We start from the raw sequence: 16093 nt of genomic DNA, 5'->3' as shown, positions 1-16093 counted from the left end.
GTGGCTTATCTAAATATTTAAAATACAGCTCATTAGAAATGGAGATTATGCATTTTTGTCAACAGGAGAGAGATGGGGCTGGATGATTATTCCCTTGTTCTCCAACTAGATACTCTTTCAAAAATACTTAATTCATGTTGTTTTACATGTTTTCCCCATGCCCTTAGCATTTTACATGTAGCTCTTAGGTTTGCAAATATTAGAGTGAACACACATGCTTTAGTTTAAAAAATATTTATTACAGAAATGTACATTTAATTAGTTTTAAGGAATGTACCTGACCACAGTGTTTATATTTCTTCAAATTTGCAAACTTTACACCTTTAAGATATCTACAAAGATAGTTTATTTACAAGTTTTACAAGAAATGATCACTTCACAATACTGTTGACACAGTTATGATTGAATATTCTCACTTTTTTTTATTTCACTCTGTACTTATAGAAAGAACACAGAGTATGGGTGAAGTTCCATCCCAGTGCCAGGGACAGCCCGTAGAGCAGAATCAGAGGTGCAAATGGATACAGAAGAATTACTGTATTTTTCAAAAATGGCAATGCTGGAAAAGAAAGGAATCCAAACTGATTTTTTAAAAAAAATTATGACTAATAAATGAACATTTTGAAAGACAGCTTACTTCAACATGTGGGGTGGAAGGGAATCCATCTTTTGAATCAGTAAGATTATGCTATTTATACCCAGAACTAGACTACTCCTCCCAACCCCTCTGTGCTGTTTCCTTCTTGTCTAGGGCTGGGAAGAAACCTAGGAGAGGAATTATTTCAGCACAGAGACTGAGTGGGACATACACTGGACCAAGAGAGGTTAACAGGGAGAAATATCACAAATATTCATGAAAACAGTGGTGAATTTAAACTTGTGACTGCCTCAGAAGCCTCTAGGAGTCCAACTTCAACTACAGAGATGGATGATACAGGAAAATATCTTTTAGCTATTTGAGATTTTCCAGTGTAAAGCATTATACCCTCACTTGAAGAAGGTGTGAGCTCAACTAGTAGCCCAGGCTTCAGAAAAGAACTGAAACTAAAAAAATCTGGCTCCAAATACTGATGTTTCTTGGTCACTGGTTAGTTGGCGGGCCTACCCCATGCATCCTGACCTGAGTATTTCTCATACAGGAAGGTCTTAAACAGAAACTGAGCTGTACTCCAACTATTCTAAGTGGTATAGGAGTTAGGAGCAGTGTTCAAATAACCACTTAGAGAAACCACAGTGCTGCAGTGTTCTCATCACAAAACACTTTCAAAATTCATTAGAAATGGCACAAACATCTCCCCTGGACTAGAGAAAGCACTCCCCAAACAAAGCATTACAATGAAGGCGTTAAGTGTTCCCTGGCCAACCAGCCGAAGGGGGAGAGAATGGGGGTGGGAACAACTCTGGAGCCAGGCACAGTCAAAGCCATCTGTATTTACAGTTAGGCCCTAACCATCCACAGTAACAGGAAAGGAAGGGCTAAGAAACATACAGTGCAGTCTCTAGATTTTATTTGGCTTTATTTAATGGAGATCATTTCTTAACATAAATGAAAAATAATGTTCCTCATTCATATTAAGAAAAATGAACTGACAACAGGATTTAAGAGTAAATCTGCAAACATGTCCTGAGGACAATAAATGCTGGGCCCGATCTTCTGTGATCGTCTACAGAACCATACGGTAATCAAGAAAACTAAAAAGGGGGCGAGAAGTATGACTCCAAAGGCTTTAGAGAACTTCAGTTCATAGACCTGTGTAACAAGATTCTGGGTCCCACCTTTCTTCGCTCTACCCTGCGGCTGGTAACCCACAACCTGAAAGCATGGGAGAAGAGGAGCGAATGGTCTTGGATTCCTGCAAGTCATTTGGAGATAACCAGTATGGTTTAACATGGCTCCTTCAAAGTATAAAATCTGTTCTATACCAGCTAGGCCATTTTCTAGCTGCATGACCATGGGTAAGCTGCTTAATCTCTGTGCCTCAGTTTCCTCATTTGAAAACCAGAAACAAGTAAACCTGTGTAATTATGAAGATTAAATGAGATAATGCACATAAAATATTTAGGACAGTGCCTGTAAGTGTTCCATAAAAGCAAGCTCTTAGTATTACTGTTACAACTTTCCCCCTCTTCCTATGTTCTCACCCAAAAACATTTTAAAAAATTACTTACCACTGTATCCCAGGAAAGTGACATAGATATAATAGCCAACTGCAACCAACCATAAGGTGTTTCCAACTAAATATCCAATAAATGTGTCTGTCAGGATAACATCTGCCAGAAGAGATGCAGACCATGAGTCCCTTCACCAATGCATGCAGTGAAGACTTGGATAATATTCTAAGTAACTGCTACTTACGGTTGATGAAAAAAAGCTGGATAAAATGCAAAATGACCAGGAGTGGATAAAAAGCATTGAGATGCACATCAAAAGCATAGCCCCATTCCACATCATAGTCTCTGCTCTGTCGTTTCACTAAATACTTGTTAGAGATGAACCTAAGAGCAAAATTAAAATTTCTTTCATAATAAAATTGATTCTGTAAATGTTTACTTACTATGTGGCAGACATTCTAAATTCTAGAGCTATACCAGTAGACAAAACAGACAAAAATCCCTACCTTCCACCTAGGAAGACTGACCATGGATAAATATGTTAGATGGTACTATGGAAAGAGAGAGAGCAGTAGAGAAATGTGGAGAATACAAACCTGAGATGCAATTTTACATATGAGGGTTATAAAGTAACATTTGGGTAAAGACCCAAGGACAGTGATGGTGCCTGGCAGGTCTGAGGAATGGTAAAAAGACCAATGTGCTGAAAGAAAAGCAAGAAATGAAGTCAGAGAAGAAACAGGGTTGGGTCCAACATCAGGTCACACAGGATCCATGTTTGACTCCATGTTTCATGGAGCCTGTGGCCATTTTACAATCTTTGGCTTTTATTCCTGGTGAAATGAGAAGCCTTATTTGACTTAAATGCCTTGACAGAGCCTCCCTGGTGGCTGATCTGAGAACACACTCGAGAGACAACACTGGAAGCAGAGGCCAGTTAGAAGGCTACAGCAAGGAAGAGATGAGCAGAGGGACTGGTGGCAGTGGAGGTGCTAAGATGTGGCACACATGATACTCGGAAGGTAGACCCCCGACATTATTGGATGTGCAGTATGAGAAAAAAAGACTCAAGGATGACTGAGAGATTTCTGCCTTGAACAAATGGAAGATGGAGATGGAGCCGCCTTCAATTGAGGTGGGGCTGGCTGTGAGAAGAGTGGTTCTGAGGTGGGAAGGAGTGTGCGGAAGTTTGAATTTGGACCTGTTATGTTGAAGATGCCAACTAGTATGGAGTAAGAAGTTGTATACCATGTCTAGAGTTTAGAGGACAAGTCCAAACTGGAGATATAAACTCATCAGTGTGTAGATGATATTAATATTTAAAGCCACGGGCCTGAATCATGTCACCAAAAAAATGTGGATAATGAACAGGCCCAAGGCCCAAGACCCCTATTAAGAGGAGGATGAAATAGTAAGAAGCAGTTAGGAAGAGTGACACATCCAGCCGTAAGAACAATTACTCAAGCGTATGTCACTGTTCTGCAACATGGCCTACTAGTTTTTCAGTTCAATGATGAATAAAAAGTAAAATATCCAAGTAATAGAAAAGTAGATCTTCAAACAACAAAAGTTGTATTATAAACATATATTGGAAATTCAATGTACTTTTTAATGTATCACTTCATTTCATCTCAAGGATACAATTAAGAATATACTATTCTGACACTGGGGATAAAAATGAAAAATAAACAGATGAAAAACATGGTACAATACTAATGGTAACAGTTCCTGCATTTAGTTATCTGAAAATGCCAAAACAATACTGAACAAACTAGAGCTTACCAAGACAGTTTCCTTTTTAGCCAAGAATGTGTGCCATTCAAATTGTATGGACTCAACATGTAGCTCACTCCCCAAGAGCACCCTCTATGAAAGCAGAAGTTCTCTGCTGCCCCTATTCCCCTGCTTATCCCAAATGGGCACTTTCCAAGCTTCTGGCCTCAGTGAGAGTCTTTCCTCTAGAAGACAGATGTGCCTTCTGAGAGCACTCCAAGGCACTGTGGTTTTCACCTCCCAGCTCCATATTAACGCCAGTCAGAGGCTCATCATGGCCCAGACTCTTGCCTCTAGGTCTAGAGTCATCAACCTCAGTGTCTACTGACCTTTTCCACTCTTCAACAAGTTCCCTGAACTCAACAGGCCATCAAGGGCTGCTTCATCTGCACCTGCTGCTTCCTCAGTCCTCCAAGGCCAAACCTTGCAGGCCATCCCAAAGGAGCCTCCCACCTACTCCCCCTTCCTGATCCTCCTCATACCTTGTTATCTCAGGAAGCTCTCGAATCCATCTCTCCTCTCTATTCCCATCACCACCATACTATCTGGGCCGCCTCTACTCCTACGCAGACCTCTGCAAGTGTATCCAGCCTTGCCCACTCACTACTCCAACTTTTGCCTCCTCCACTGCCATGGAAAAGATTTTTCCTAAAGTGTGAGTTTGACATTATTTCCTTACTTCAAAGCCTCAAACCTCCCCACCTCCTTCTGCCCCCAACCCAAACATGCAGTCTATGAGATAAAGTCCAATTTTTTTCCTGAATGGCATTAAGGCCAATTTCTGTAGTCACATCTCTTCCCCAGTCACTCGGTGTCACCCTATGCTCCCAGACCTAGCATGCTGTTCCACACCTCTATGCCTCTGCACTTGCAATTCCTGGTGCCAGGAGTCAACTATTCCCCATCTCCACAAACCACCTCCTTATGCTGGCTTCAGTAATACATCTGTGATGGTCATCATTACATGCAGTCATTTCTCCTTCTAGTTCCTCACACAACATAGGTTCTCAAAACTACACTGAATCCCTTTCTATTTAATTCGAACTATGATACAGACTCACATGAAAAGTGCTAACTCCAGGTTGATTTGGTTTCTGTGGCTGATATGGTTTGGCTGTGTCCCCAACCCAAAATCTCATCTTGAACAGTGATCTCCGAAATTCCCGTATGTCAAGGGTGGGGCCAGATGGACATAACTTCCCCCATGCTGTTCTTGTGATAGTCAGTGAGTCTCACAAGATCCGATGGTTTTATAAGCATTTGGCATTTCCCCCATTTGTACTCACTCCATCCTGCCACCTTGTGAGGAAGGTGGCTGCTTCTCCTTTGCCTTCCGCCATGATTGTAAGTTTCCTGAGGCCTCCCTAGCAATGCAGAACTGTGAGTCAATTAAACCTCTTTCCTTTATAAATTACCCAGTCTCAGATATTTCTTTATAGCAGCGCTGAGAACAGACTAAGACAGTGGCCTCCAGAATTACTGTATTCATGGCAGAATGCTTATTATGAAACTATTCCTTTGAAAGTCTTATTTATTGAAATTTCAAAATACACCATTTGTTTTTCATGAATTTCTTGGTAATGAATATGTGACTTACATTAGTATTAATTCTAGGCCAGATTTTAGAATTTATGTTAACAGTGCACAGCATTTATTGGCTAACTAGCATATACAAAAGTTCTGCTGTACTAGTCAGAAGTTACAAAGAAAAATACAGGCATATATCATTTTATCACACTGCACTGTACCGCACCTCAGAGATACAGTAGTTTTTTCATTTTTACATATTGAAGGTTTGTGGCAACTACGTCCAGCAAGTCTTCCTGTGCCATTTTTCCAGCAACATATGCTCACTTCACGTCTCTGTGTCAGCATTTTCTAGCAATAAAGCATTTTAAAGTCTGTACATTGCTTTATAGAGCCATAGTGCTACTGTACACTTAAGACTACAGTACAGTGTAAATATGATTTTAATATGCACTGGGAACCAACACATCTCTGTGACTCAGTTTACTGCGATATTTGCTTTACTGAAGTAGTCTGGCATGGAACTAGCATATCTGAGCTACGCCTGTAAAAGGGTGGTATTGGCCAGGCGTGGTGGCTCACACCTGTAATGCCAGCATTTTGGGAGGCCGAGGTGGGAGGATCACCTGAGGTCAGGAGTTCGAGACCAGCCTGGCCAACATGGCAAAACCCCGTCTCTACTAAAAGTACAAAAATTAGCCGGGTGTGGTGGTAGTATGCCTGTAATCCCAGCTACTCAGGGACGCTGCAGCAGATTTGCTTGAACCCGGGAGGTGGAGGTTGCAGCGAGCTGAGATTGCACCATTGCACTCCAGCCTGGGTGACAGAGTGAGACTTCATCTCAAAAAAAAAAAAAGGCTGGTATCATCAGAAGTTATAGTTGCAGAGTTTTGCTTAAAATATTAGTAACTACCAAATATTGAACACTTAACTATGTGTCAGGTACTTTTCATAACATAATTCTCTCAAAAATTGGACAAAATAGTTAACTCAATTTTACAAAATAAAGAGACTGGGACTAAGAGTTTCACAGATGGCGAGCGACACAGAAGACAGGTGATTTCTGCATTTTCAACTGAGACTCCACCTCTGGGGACAGGGCACAGCTAAACAACAACAACAACAACAAAAAGCAGCTGAAACCTCTGCAGACGCGAACGACTCTGTCTGACAGCTTTGAAGAGAGCAGTGGATCTCCCAACACGGAGGCTGAGATCTGAGAACGGACAGACTGCCTGCTCAAGTGGGTCCCTGACCCCTGAGTAGCCTAACTGGGAGACATCCCCATTAGGGCAGACCAACACCCCACACCTCACACAGTGGAGTACAACCCTGAGAGGAAGCTTCCAAAGCAAGAATCAGACAAGTACACTCGCTGTTCAGCAATATTCTATCTTCTGCAGCCTCTGCTGCTGATACCCAGGCAACCAGGGTCTGGAGTGGACCTCAAGCAATCTCCAACAGACCTACAGCTGAGGTTCCTGACTGTTAGAAGGAAAACTAACAAACAAGAAGGACACCCACACCAAAACCCCATCAGTACGTCACCATCATCAAAGACCACAGGCAGATAAAACCACAAAGATGGGGAAAAAGCAGGGCAGAAAAGTTGGAAATTCAAAAAATAAGAGCGCATCGCCCCCTGCAAAGGAACGCAGCTCATCGCCAGCAACGGATCAAAGCTGGACAGAGAATGACTTTGACGAGATGAGAGAAGAAGGCTCCAGTCCATCAAACTTCTCAGAGCTAAAGGAGGAATTACATACCCAGCGCAAAGAAACTAAAAATCTTGAAAAAAGAGTAGAAGAATTGATAACTAGAATAATTAATGCGGAGAAGGCCATAAACGAATTGACAGAGATGAAAACCATGACACGAGAAATACATGACAAATGCACAAGCTTCAGTAACCGACTTGATCAACTGGAAGAAAGAGTATCAGCGATTGAGGATCAAATGAATGAAATGAAGCGAGAAGAGAAATCTAAAGAAAAAAGAAGAAAAAGAAATGAACAAAGCCTGCAAGAAGTATGGGATTATGTAAAAAGACCAAATCTACGTCTGATGGGGTGCCTGAAAGTGAGGGGGAAAATGGAACCAAGTTGGAAAACACTCTTCAGGATATCATCCAGGAGAACTTCCCCAACCTAGTAGGGCAGGCCAACATTCAAATTCAGGAAATACAGAGAACGCCACAAAGATACTCCTCGAGAAGAGCAACTCCAAGACACATAATTGCCAGATTCACCAAAGTTGCAATGAAGGAAAAACTGTTAAGGGCAGCCAGGGAGAAAGGTCGGGTTACCCACAAAGGGAAGCCTATCAGACTAACAGCAGATCTCTCGGCAGAAACTCTACACCCAGAAGAGAGTGGGGGCCAATATTCAACATTCTTAAAAAAAAGAATTTTCAACCCAGAATTTCATATCCAGCCAAACTAAGTTTCATAAGTGAAGGAGAAATAAAATCCTTTACAGATAAGCAAATGCTTAGAGATGTTGTCACCACCAGGCCTGCCCTACAAGAGACCCTGAAGGAAGCACTAAACATGGAAAGGAACAACCGGTACCAGCCATTGCAAAAACATGCCAAAATGTAAAGACCATTGAGGCTAGGAAGAAACTGCATCAACTAATGAGCAAAATAACCAGTTAATATCATAATAGCAGGATGAAGTTCACACATAACAATATTAACCTTAAATGTAGATGGACTAAATCCTACAATTAAAAGACACAAACTGGCAAACTAGATAAAGAGTCAAGACCCATCAGTTTGCTGTATTCAGGAGACCCATCTCACATGCAGAGACATACACAGACTCAAAATAAAGGGATGGAGGAAGATCTACCAATCAAATGGAGAACAAAAAAAAGCAGGGGTTGCAATCCTAGTCTCTGATAAAACAGACTTTAAACCATCAAAGATCAAAAGAGACAAAGAAGGCCATTACATAATGGTAAAGGGATCAATTCAACAGGAAGAGCTAACTATCCTCAATATATATGCACCCAATACAGGAGCACCCAGATTCATAAAGCAAGTCCTTAGAGACTTACAAAGAGACTTAGACTCCCATACAATAATAACAGGAGACTTCAACACCCCACTGTCAACATTAGACAGATCAACAAGACAGAAAGTTAACAAGGATATCCAGGAATTGAACTCATCTCTGCAGCAAGCAGACCTAATAGACATCAACAGAACTCTCCACCCCAAATCAACAGAATATACATTCTACTCAGCACCACGTCACACTTATTCCAAAATTGACCACATAATTGGAAGTAAAGCACTCCTCAGCAAATGTACAAGAACAGAAATTATAACAAACTGTCTCTCAGACCAAAGTGCTATCAAACTAGAACTCAGGACTAAGAAACTCAATCAAAACCGCTCAACTACATGGAAACTGAACAACCTGCTCCTGAATGACTACTGGGTACATAACAAAATGAAGGCAGAAATAAAGATGTTCTTTGAAACCAATGAGAACAAAGATACAACATACCAGAATCTCTGGGACACATTTAAAGCAGTGTGTAGAGGGAAATTTATAGCACTAAATGCCCACAAGAGAAAGCTGGAAAGATCTAAAATTGACACTCCAACATCACAATTAAAAGAACTAGAGAAGCAAGAGCAAACACATTCAAAAGCTAGCAGAAGGCAAGAAATAACTAAAATCAGAGCAGAACTGAAGGAGATAGAGACACAAAAAAACCCTCCAAACAATCAATGAATCCCGGAGTTGGTTTTTTGAAAAGATCAACAAAATGGATAGACCGCTAGCAAGACTAATAAAGAAGAAAAGAGAGAAGAATCAAATAGACGCAATAAAAAAGGATAAAGGGGATATCACCAACGACCCCACAGAAATACAAACTACCATCAGAGAATACTATAAACACCTCTATGCAAATAAACTAGAAAATCTAGAAGAAATAGATAATTTCCTGGACACTTACAATCTCCCAAGACTAAACCAGGAAGAAGCGGAATTCCTGAATAGACCAATAGCAGGCTCTGAAATTGAGGTAATAATTAATAGCCTACCAATGAAAAAAAGTCCAGGACCAGATGGATTCACAGCTGATTTCTACCAGAGGTACAAGGAGGAGCTGATACCATTCCTTCTGAAACTATTCCAATCAACAGAAAAAGAGGGAATCCTCCCTAACTCATTTTATGAGGCCAACATCATCCTGATACCAAAGCCTGGCAGAGACACAACAAAAAAAGAGAATTTTAGACCAATATCCCTGATGAACATCGATGCAAAAATCCTCAATAAAATACTGGCAAACCGGATCCAGCAGCACATCAAAAAGCTTATCCACCATGATCAAGTGGGCTTCATCCCTGGGATGCAAGGCTGGTTCAACATACGCAAATCAATAAACGTAATCCAGCATATAAACAGAACCAAAGACAAAAACCACATGATTATCTCAAGAGATGCAGAAAAGGCCTTTGACAAAATTCAACAGCCCTTCATGCTAAAATCTCTCAATAAATTCGGTATTGATGGAACGTATCTCAAAATAATAAGAGCTATTTATAACAAACCCACAGCCAATATCATACTGAATGGGCAAAAACTGGAAAAATTCCCTTTGAAAACTGGCACAAGACAGGGATGCCCTCTCTCACCACTCCTATTCAACATAGTGTTGGAAGTTCTGGCTAGGGCAATCAGGCAAGAGAAAGAAATCAAGGGTATTCAGTTAGGAAAAGAAGAAGTCAAATTGTCCCCGTTTGCAGATGACATGATTGTATATTTAGAAAACCCCATTGTCTCAGCCCAAAATCTCCTTAAGCTGATAAGAAACTTCAGCAAAGTCTCAGGATACAAAATTAATGTGCAAAAATCACAAGCATTCTTATACACCAGTAACAGACAAACAGAGAGCCAAATCATGAATGAACTTCCATTCACAATTGCTTCAAAGAGAATAAAATACCTAGGAATACAACTTACAAGGGATGTAAAGGACCTCTTCAAGGAGAATTACAAACCACTGCTCAGTGAAATAAAAGAGGACACAAACAAATGGAAGAACATACCATGCTCATGGATAGGAAGAATCAGTATCGTGAAAATGGCCATACTGCCCAAAGTAATTTATAGATTCAATGCCATCCCCATCAAGCTACCAATGAATTTCTTCATAGAATTGGAAAAAACTGCTTTAAAGTTCATATGGAACCAAAAAAGAGCCCGCATTGCCAAGACAATCCTAAGTCAAAAGAACAAAGCTGGAGGCATCACGTTACCTGACTTCAAACTATACTACAAGGCTACAGTAACCAAAACAGCATGGTACTGGTACCAAAACAGAGATATAGACCAATGGAACAGAACAGAGTCCTCAGAAATAATACCACACATCTACAGCCATCTGATCTTTGACAAACCTGAGAAAAACAAGAAATGGGGAAAGGATTCCCTATTTAATAAATGGTGCTGGGAAAATTGGCTAGCCATAAGTAGAAAGCTGAAACTGGATCCTTTCCTTACTCCTTATATGAAAATTAATTCAAGATGGATTAGAGACTTAAATGTTAGACCTAATACCATAAAAACCCTAGAAGAAAACCTAAGTAATACCATTCAGGACATAGGCATGGGCAAGGACTTCATATCTAAAACACCAAAAGCAACGGCAACAAAAGCCAAAATTGACAAATGGGATCTAATTAAACTAAAGAGCTTCTGCACAGCAAAAGAAACTACCATCAGAGTGAACAGGCAACCTACAGAATGGGAGAAAATTTTTGCAATCTACTCATCTGACAAAGGGCTAATATCCAGAACCTACAAAGAACTCAAACAAATTTACAAGAAAAAAACAAACAACCCCATCAAAAAGTGGGCAAAGGATATGAACAGACAGTTCTCAAAAGAAGACATTTATGCAGCCAACAGACACACGAAAAAATGCTCATCATCACTGGCCATCAGAGAAATGCAAATCAAAACCACAATGAGATAGCATCTCACACCAGTTAGAATGGCAATCATTAAAAAGTCAGGAAACAACAGGTGCTGGAGAGGATGTGGAGAAATAGGAACACTTTTACACTGTTGGTGGGATTGTAAACTAGTTCAACCATTATGGAAAACGGTATGGCAATTCCTCAAGGATCTAGAACTAGAAGTACCATATGACCCAGCCATCCCATTACTGGGTATATACCCAAAGGATTATAAATCATGCTGCTATAAAGACACATGCACACGTATGTTTACTGCGGCACTATTCACAATAGCAAAGACTTGGAATCAACCCAAATGTCCATCAGTGACAGACTGGATTAAGAAAATGTGGCACATATACACCATGGAATACTATGCAGCCATAAAAAAGGATGAGTTTGTGTCCTTTGTAGGGACATGGATGCAGCTGGAAACCATCATTCTCAGCAAACTATCGCAAGAACAGAAAACCAAACACCGCATGTTCTCACTCATAGGTGGGAACTGAACAATGAGATCACTTGGACTCGGGAAGGGGAACATCATACACCAGGGCCTATCATGGGGAGGGGGGAGGGGGGAGGGATTGCATTGGGAGTTATACCTGATGTAAATGACGAGTTGATGGGTGCTGACGAGTTGATGGGTGCAGCACGCCAACATGGCACAAGTATACATATGTAACAAACCTGCACGTTACGCACATGTACCCTAGAACTTAAAGTATAATAATAAAGAAAAAAAAAGGGGGGTTTCACAGATAACTAAGTTGGCATTTGGACCCAGGTCTCTCTGTAACTGAAATGTTCACTACAATGACCACCACGCCCACTCAACCACTGGTCCTCCACTGAGATCACTGGCCACATCCCCTGCCCTTCATCCAGCATGCCAACCACACAGAAGGATTTAAACACCAGATTTGTCCTCAGTACACTGCTGTTGTTAAATCAACCAAAGTCAGACTGAGAACCCTTTTGACAAAGCCTGTGTGTGTGTGTGTGTGTGTGTGTGTGTGTGTGACAGAGAGACAGAGGGGGGTGAGGGTTAAAGAGTTTTATTCTCAGTAGGAAGGCATGAGAAGTTTAAAAAAAATCCTTCTTTTTCAAGTATACTTCATTTAATGCAAAGATTCAAAGTAAGATTCCACAAAATAACCCTTTAGATCGAAATGGATTTAAACGCAATGAATATCAAGAAGTGGTCCCTCCTGACAAATGCAGAAAACCATGCTATCATCCAGACAACTTAAGCAGAACTGGCTCAATCTGTAACATTTTTGCAAAACCAGGGATTTTGTTAGTATGTGAAAAATAAATCTCGGGACCCCAAAATCACTAAGCCAAAGGGAAAAGTCAAGCTGGGAACCGTGTCAGGCAAACTTGCCTCCTATTTTATTCCTAAGATAGCTTATCTTTACAGGTGTGGGACAGAAAGTCCTCCTTCTGCTCACCCGAGACAAGTGTTTATCTGATTGCTTCCTCTGCCCCATTGTTCATCTAAAAATGCAGACTCACTGAGCCAGACTAAGGCATAAATGACTATTCCTGTACTTGCCTCTCACAAGTAAGTTGTGTGTTCAGTGAAAGGCTGATCAAAGACTCAAAAGGATGCAACCATTTGTCTCTGATCTAACTATAACCTGCTTTCCCCACTTTCATTTTTTTTTCTTTTTTTTTTTTTTGAGACGGAGTCTGGCTCTGTCGTCCAGGCTGGAGTGCAGTGGCCAGATCTCAGCTCACTGCAAGCTCCGCCTCCCGGGTTTACGCCACTCTCCTGCCTCAGCCTCCCGAGTAGCTGGGACTACAGGCGCCTGCCACCTCACCCGGCTAGTTTTTTGTATTTTTTAGTAGAGACGGGGTTTCACTGTGTTAGCCAGGATGGTTTCGATCTCCTGACCTCGTGATTCGCCCGTCTCGGCCTCCCAAAGTGCTGGGATTACAGGCTTGAGCCACCGTGCCCGGCTAACAATGTACTTCTTACACATGGTGACTGATATCTCAAGTCTCCCTAAAATGTGTAAGAGCAAGCTGTGCCCCGACCACCTTGGGCACATGTCCTCAGGACCTCCTGAGGCTGTGTCACCGGCGTGTCCTTAAACTTGGCAAACTAAACTTTCTAAATTGAGACCTATCTCAGATATTTTGGGTTCAAAACATAATTATTTCAATTATTTGCTATATTTGACAATATAAACCAGTCTTTATTTTCTGATCTAGGTGGCAACCCAGGAGGGCAAATTGTAATAATCTTGGCAGTCAAAATCGATCATTCAGTGACTCTACCTTGGTTTCAATTTCCATCTGCTGCCATTGTAGCTCTGAAGCAAACAAATGGAGATGCTACAACAGTATCTGAAAAACCAAAGTTATGGTACTTACCACATTAAAGTTGCTATCAGAAGACCAACGCCTACACAATCTATGAATACAACCCAAAGGAGAAGCTTTATTGTCTCAAAGAATCCCATGTCCAGCACAAAGCCAAATCCTATAGTGGACACTGAAAGAAAGATTCACAAGATTCATTTAGGGACTCGGCTAGGTTCTGGAAATACAGAACACATCCCTTGCCCTCCAGATGCCCAGGCTAGTGGGAGAGACAGGTCTGTACACAAAACTCCCAAGATGTGTGAACACCACCTTGGAACAAAGCGTGGCCACTGAGAGAGTTGGAAGTTTCCTGAGGTGGGCCCCTGCCAGGCTGATTCACCACGGTGGCCTCAGTATTTAGAACGCCAGTCTAGAGAAGGCACTAACATACCTTAAGTCCAGTTAAGGTGCAAAACACCCTGTAAACTTCAATATCTTACCCACCTCAACACCCTACAGGTAAATGAGACCCTTGCATTATGGAAATGGAGAACTTCAGTTTCTCAGGTTCACATCAATACTTTTACAATTCTCACTCTGGATTTGCCTGACTGAAATGCAATTTCCAGTTTCATATTCCTTTTCACAGTCAGCTGCATACTGGTTCACAGTAGTTGAAAAGATATGGAGTGAATTTCGTCCCCTGCTTTTCAATGTCCTAGGGTAACAGTTTACTCTGGTATCTGCTTGGGACCTGTAGAACCAAGACTACGACTTTCTTTCCTGTGAGATTTTTGAGGCTTCAGTAAAAAGGAGAAATAGTTTCCACTATTTCCAGATTCTGACCCACAACACATTTATAACAAATAAAAAGTCTAATCAGAAACGCTAAGCGTTCAATTCTGTCTCAGACAAACACACTTACCACAGAGCCAGATACTTAACAGGACCAAGAAAGCAGGGTCATCTCTGGCCCACTGGTCCTTCGTCTGTTTTCGATAATGAAAATTTCTGTAAACTCTCTGTGGGGATGTGAACAGGTAGAGCATCTGCCAGGCAGCAAATTCAAAGTCCATCTGCCGAAAGCGGAAAAGCCTTCTCAGATATTTGTAGCGTTTCGCTCCGGCTGTGTGTCTTGCTGCATCCCTGGAATTCAAGACTCCGTTCCCCTGCACTGAGGAATTCACTGAAGTACTCGGTAACATCTTCCTAGATGGAAGAAAAACATTTCTTTTACACGTATGCTGAAGAAACTTTTGGCTACGGGCACCCCTCTTCTGAGTTACTTGGCAGGGAGGTCACTTTCCATGTTCTTCCCAACCCTAGAGAAAGGCCAGGAGTCAAAAGCAAATGCAGCTGGTTCTGAGGCGGGGCTTGGGGCTTGGGAACCGCAGCCTGCAACCTCAGGCAAGGGCAACAGCTCACCCTTCTCAATCACTTAGTAACACATATCCAGGGGCAGCTACCATTACAGAGACGGGGATGATGTGACAGCCCCATGACTCCAAGAAGAGTGATAGAGCCAAGATTCCAAATCTGTCTCGAAATTCCGTGCTCTTAACCACCAAGCTTTTAAGAAAATGCCTAAGAAAGCAATGTTTCAGCCGGTTAGAACAGTGTTACCGAAAAGGTAAAACAAATGGCCTATTCACATAGTTCCATCAGCGCACTGCCAGCAAGCTCCTCGGTCACTAGAATGAGATTAAAAACCAAGCAAAACTCCGATCCCTAGTGTTTTACATCCGGAATAGGTCAGCAGAGGGAGCGGTAGCGTCGGAGTCCAGTCCAACCGGTCCGAGCTCCGGGGAGCGCCGGCCACTGCCCGGCTGCCCGTCTCCCCTCCACTTCGCAGGCCCCCGGGACGCCGGCAGCGCCTGACCGGGCCCAGCTGCTCCCTCCCTGCCCGGGGCCGCGGATACGGCCGCCAGGTTTAGCAAATAAAAACAGAATGCCCAGCTCCGTGTGGAGTTCAGACAGGCCACGAATAAGGTTTTAGTACGCCTACATCCCACGCAACATTTCGGACATGCTAATACTAAATGCTCTTTATCTATGATGCAAAGGTAACTGGGCGTCCTTTCATTTTATCCGCAACTCTATCGCCGGCCGAGGGGCCGGACGCCGACATGGTCACTGTCAGGCCGCAGTGATATCAGGTCGCAAGCTGTCGGGATTAAATGGCCCCCGGCGCGAACCCGGGCTGCGGGAGGACAGAGCGGTCCTCAGGCCTCACCTGGAATCCCGCTACAGCCTCGACCCGCGTCCGAACCAGCTCACCACCTCCTCCCAGCAGCCGAGCCCAGCCGCCACAGGGCGGGCTTCCCTTCCCGCAACGTAGCGGGCGCTTCCGGCGCGCCCCGTCACGCGCACCCACTTCCGTCGCGCA

At 42.4% G+C, this 16093-nt stretch overlaps 1 protein-coding gene across 2 annotated transcripts; it reads right to left on the bottom strand.

The window, feature by feature from the left end:
- Positions 1–422: 422 nt before the first annotated feature.
- On the bottom strand, positions 423–16043 carry UNC50 (unc-50 inner nuclear membrane RNA binding protein). Of its 2 annotated transcripts, XM_077958229.1 has the most exons (7): positions 15941–16041; positions 14633–14916; positions 13777–13897; positions 5172–5249; positions 2357–2496; positions 2170–2271; positions 1638–1813 (listed from the first exon to the last, which is right to left on the bottom strand). In XM_077958229.1, the coding sequence occupies exons 2-7, from the start codon at positions 14910–14912 to the stop codon at positions 1788–1790; spliced, it is 747 nt and encodes a 248-aa protein (XP_077814355.1). In that variant the 5' UTR covers positions 14913–14916; positions 15941–16041; the 3' UTR covers positions 1638–1787.
- Between the last annotated feature and the right edge of the window lie 50 nt (positions 16044–16093).

The sequence above is a fragment of the Macaca mulatta genome, chromosome 13 (assembly GCF_049350105.2).
Source record: "Macaca mulatta isolate MMU2019108-1 chromosome 13, T2T-MMU8v2.0, whole genome shotgun sequence".
Classification (NCBI taxonomy): Eukaryota; Metazoa; Chordata; class Mammalia; order Primates; family Cercopithecidae; genus Macaca; species Macaca mulatta.
This window is presented reverse-complemented; position numbering and strand designations above follow the sequence as displayed.

What these genes read in the sequence shown, in the direction of transcription:
- UNC50 (XM_077958229.1), bottom strand. Translation starts at nt 14,912, where the DNA reads ATGTTACCGAGTACTTCAGTGAATTCCTCAGTGCAGGGGAACGGAGTC. An exon ending in GTTAAGTATCTGGCTCTGTG is followed by an intron (nt 13,898 to 14,632) that starts GTAAGTGTGTTT and finishes TCTTTCTTTCAG; the next exon opens with TGTCCACTATAGGATTTGGC. An exon ending in TCACAAGGTGGCAGGATGGA is followed by an intron (nt 2,497 to 5,171) that starts GTGAGTACAAAT and finishes TTTTGCTCTTAG; the next exon opens with GTTCATCTCTAACAAGTATT.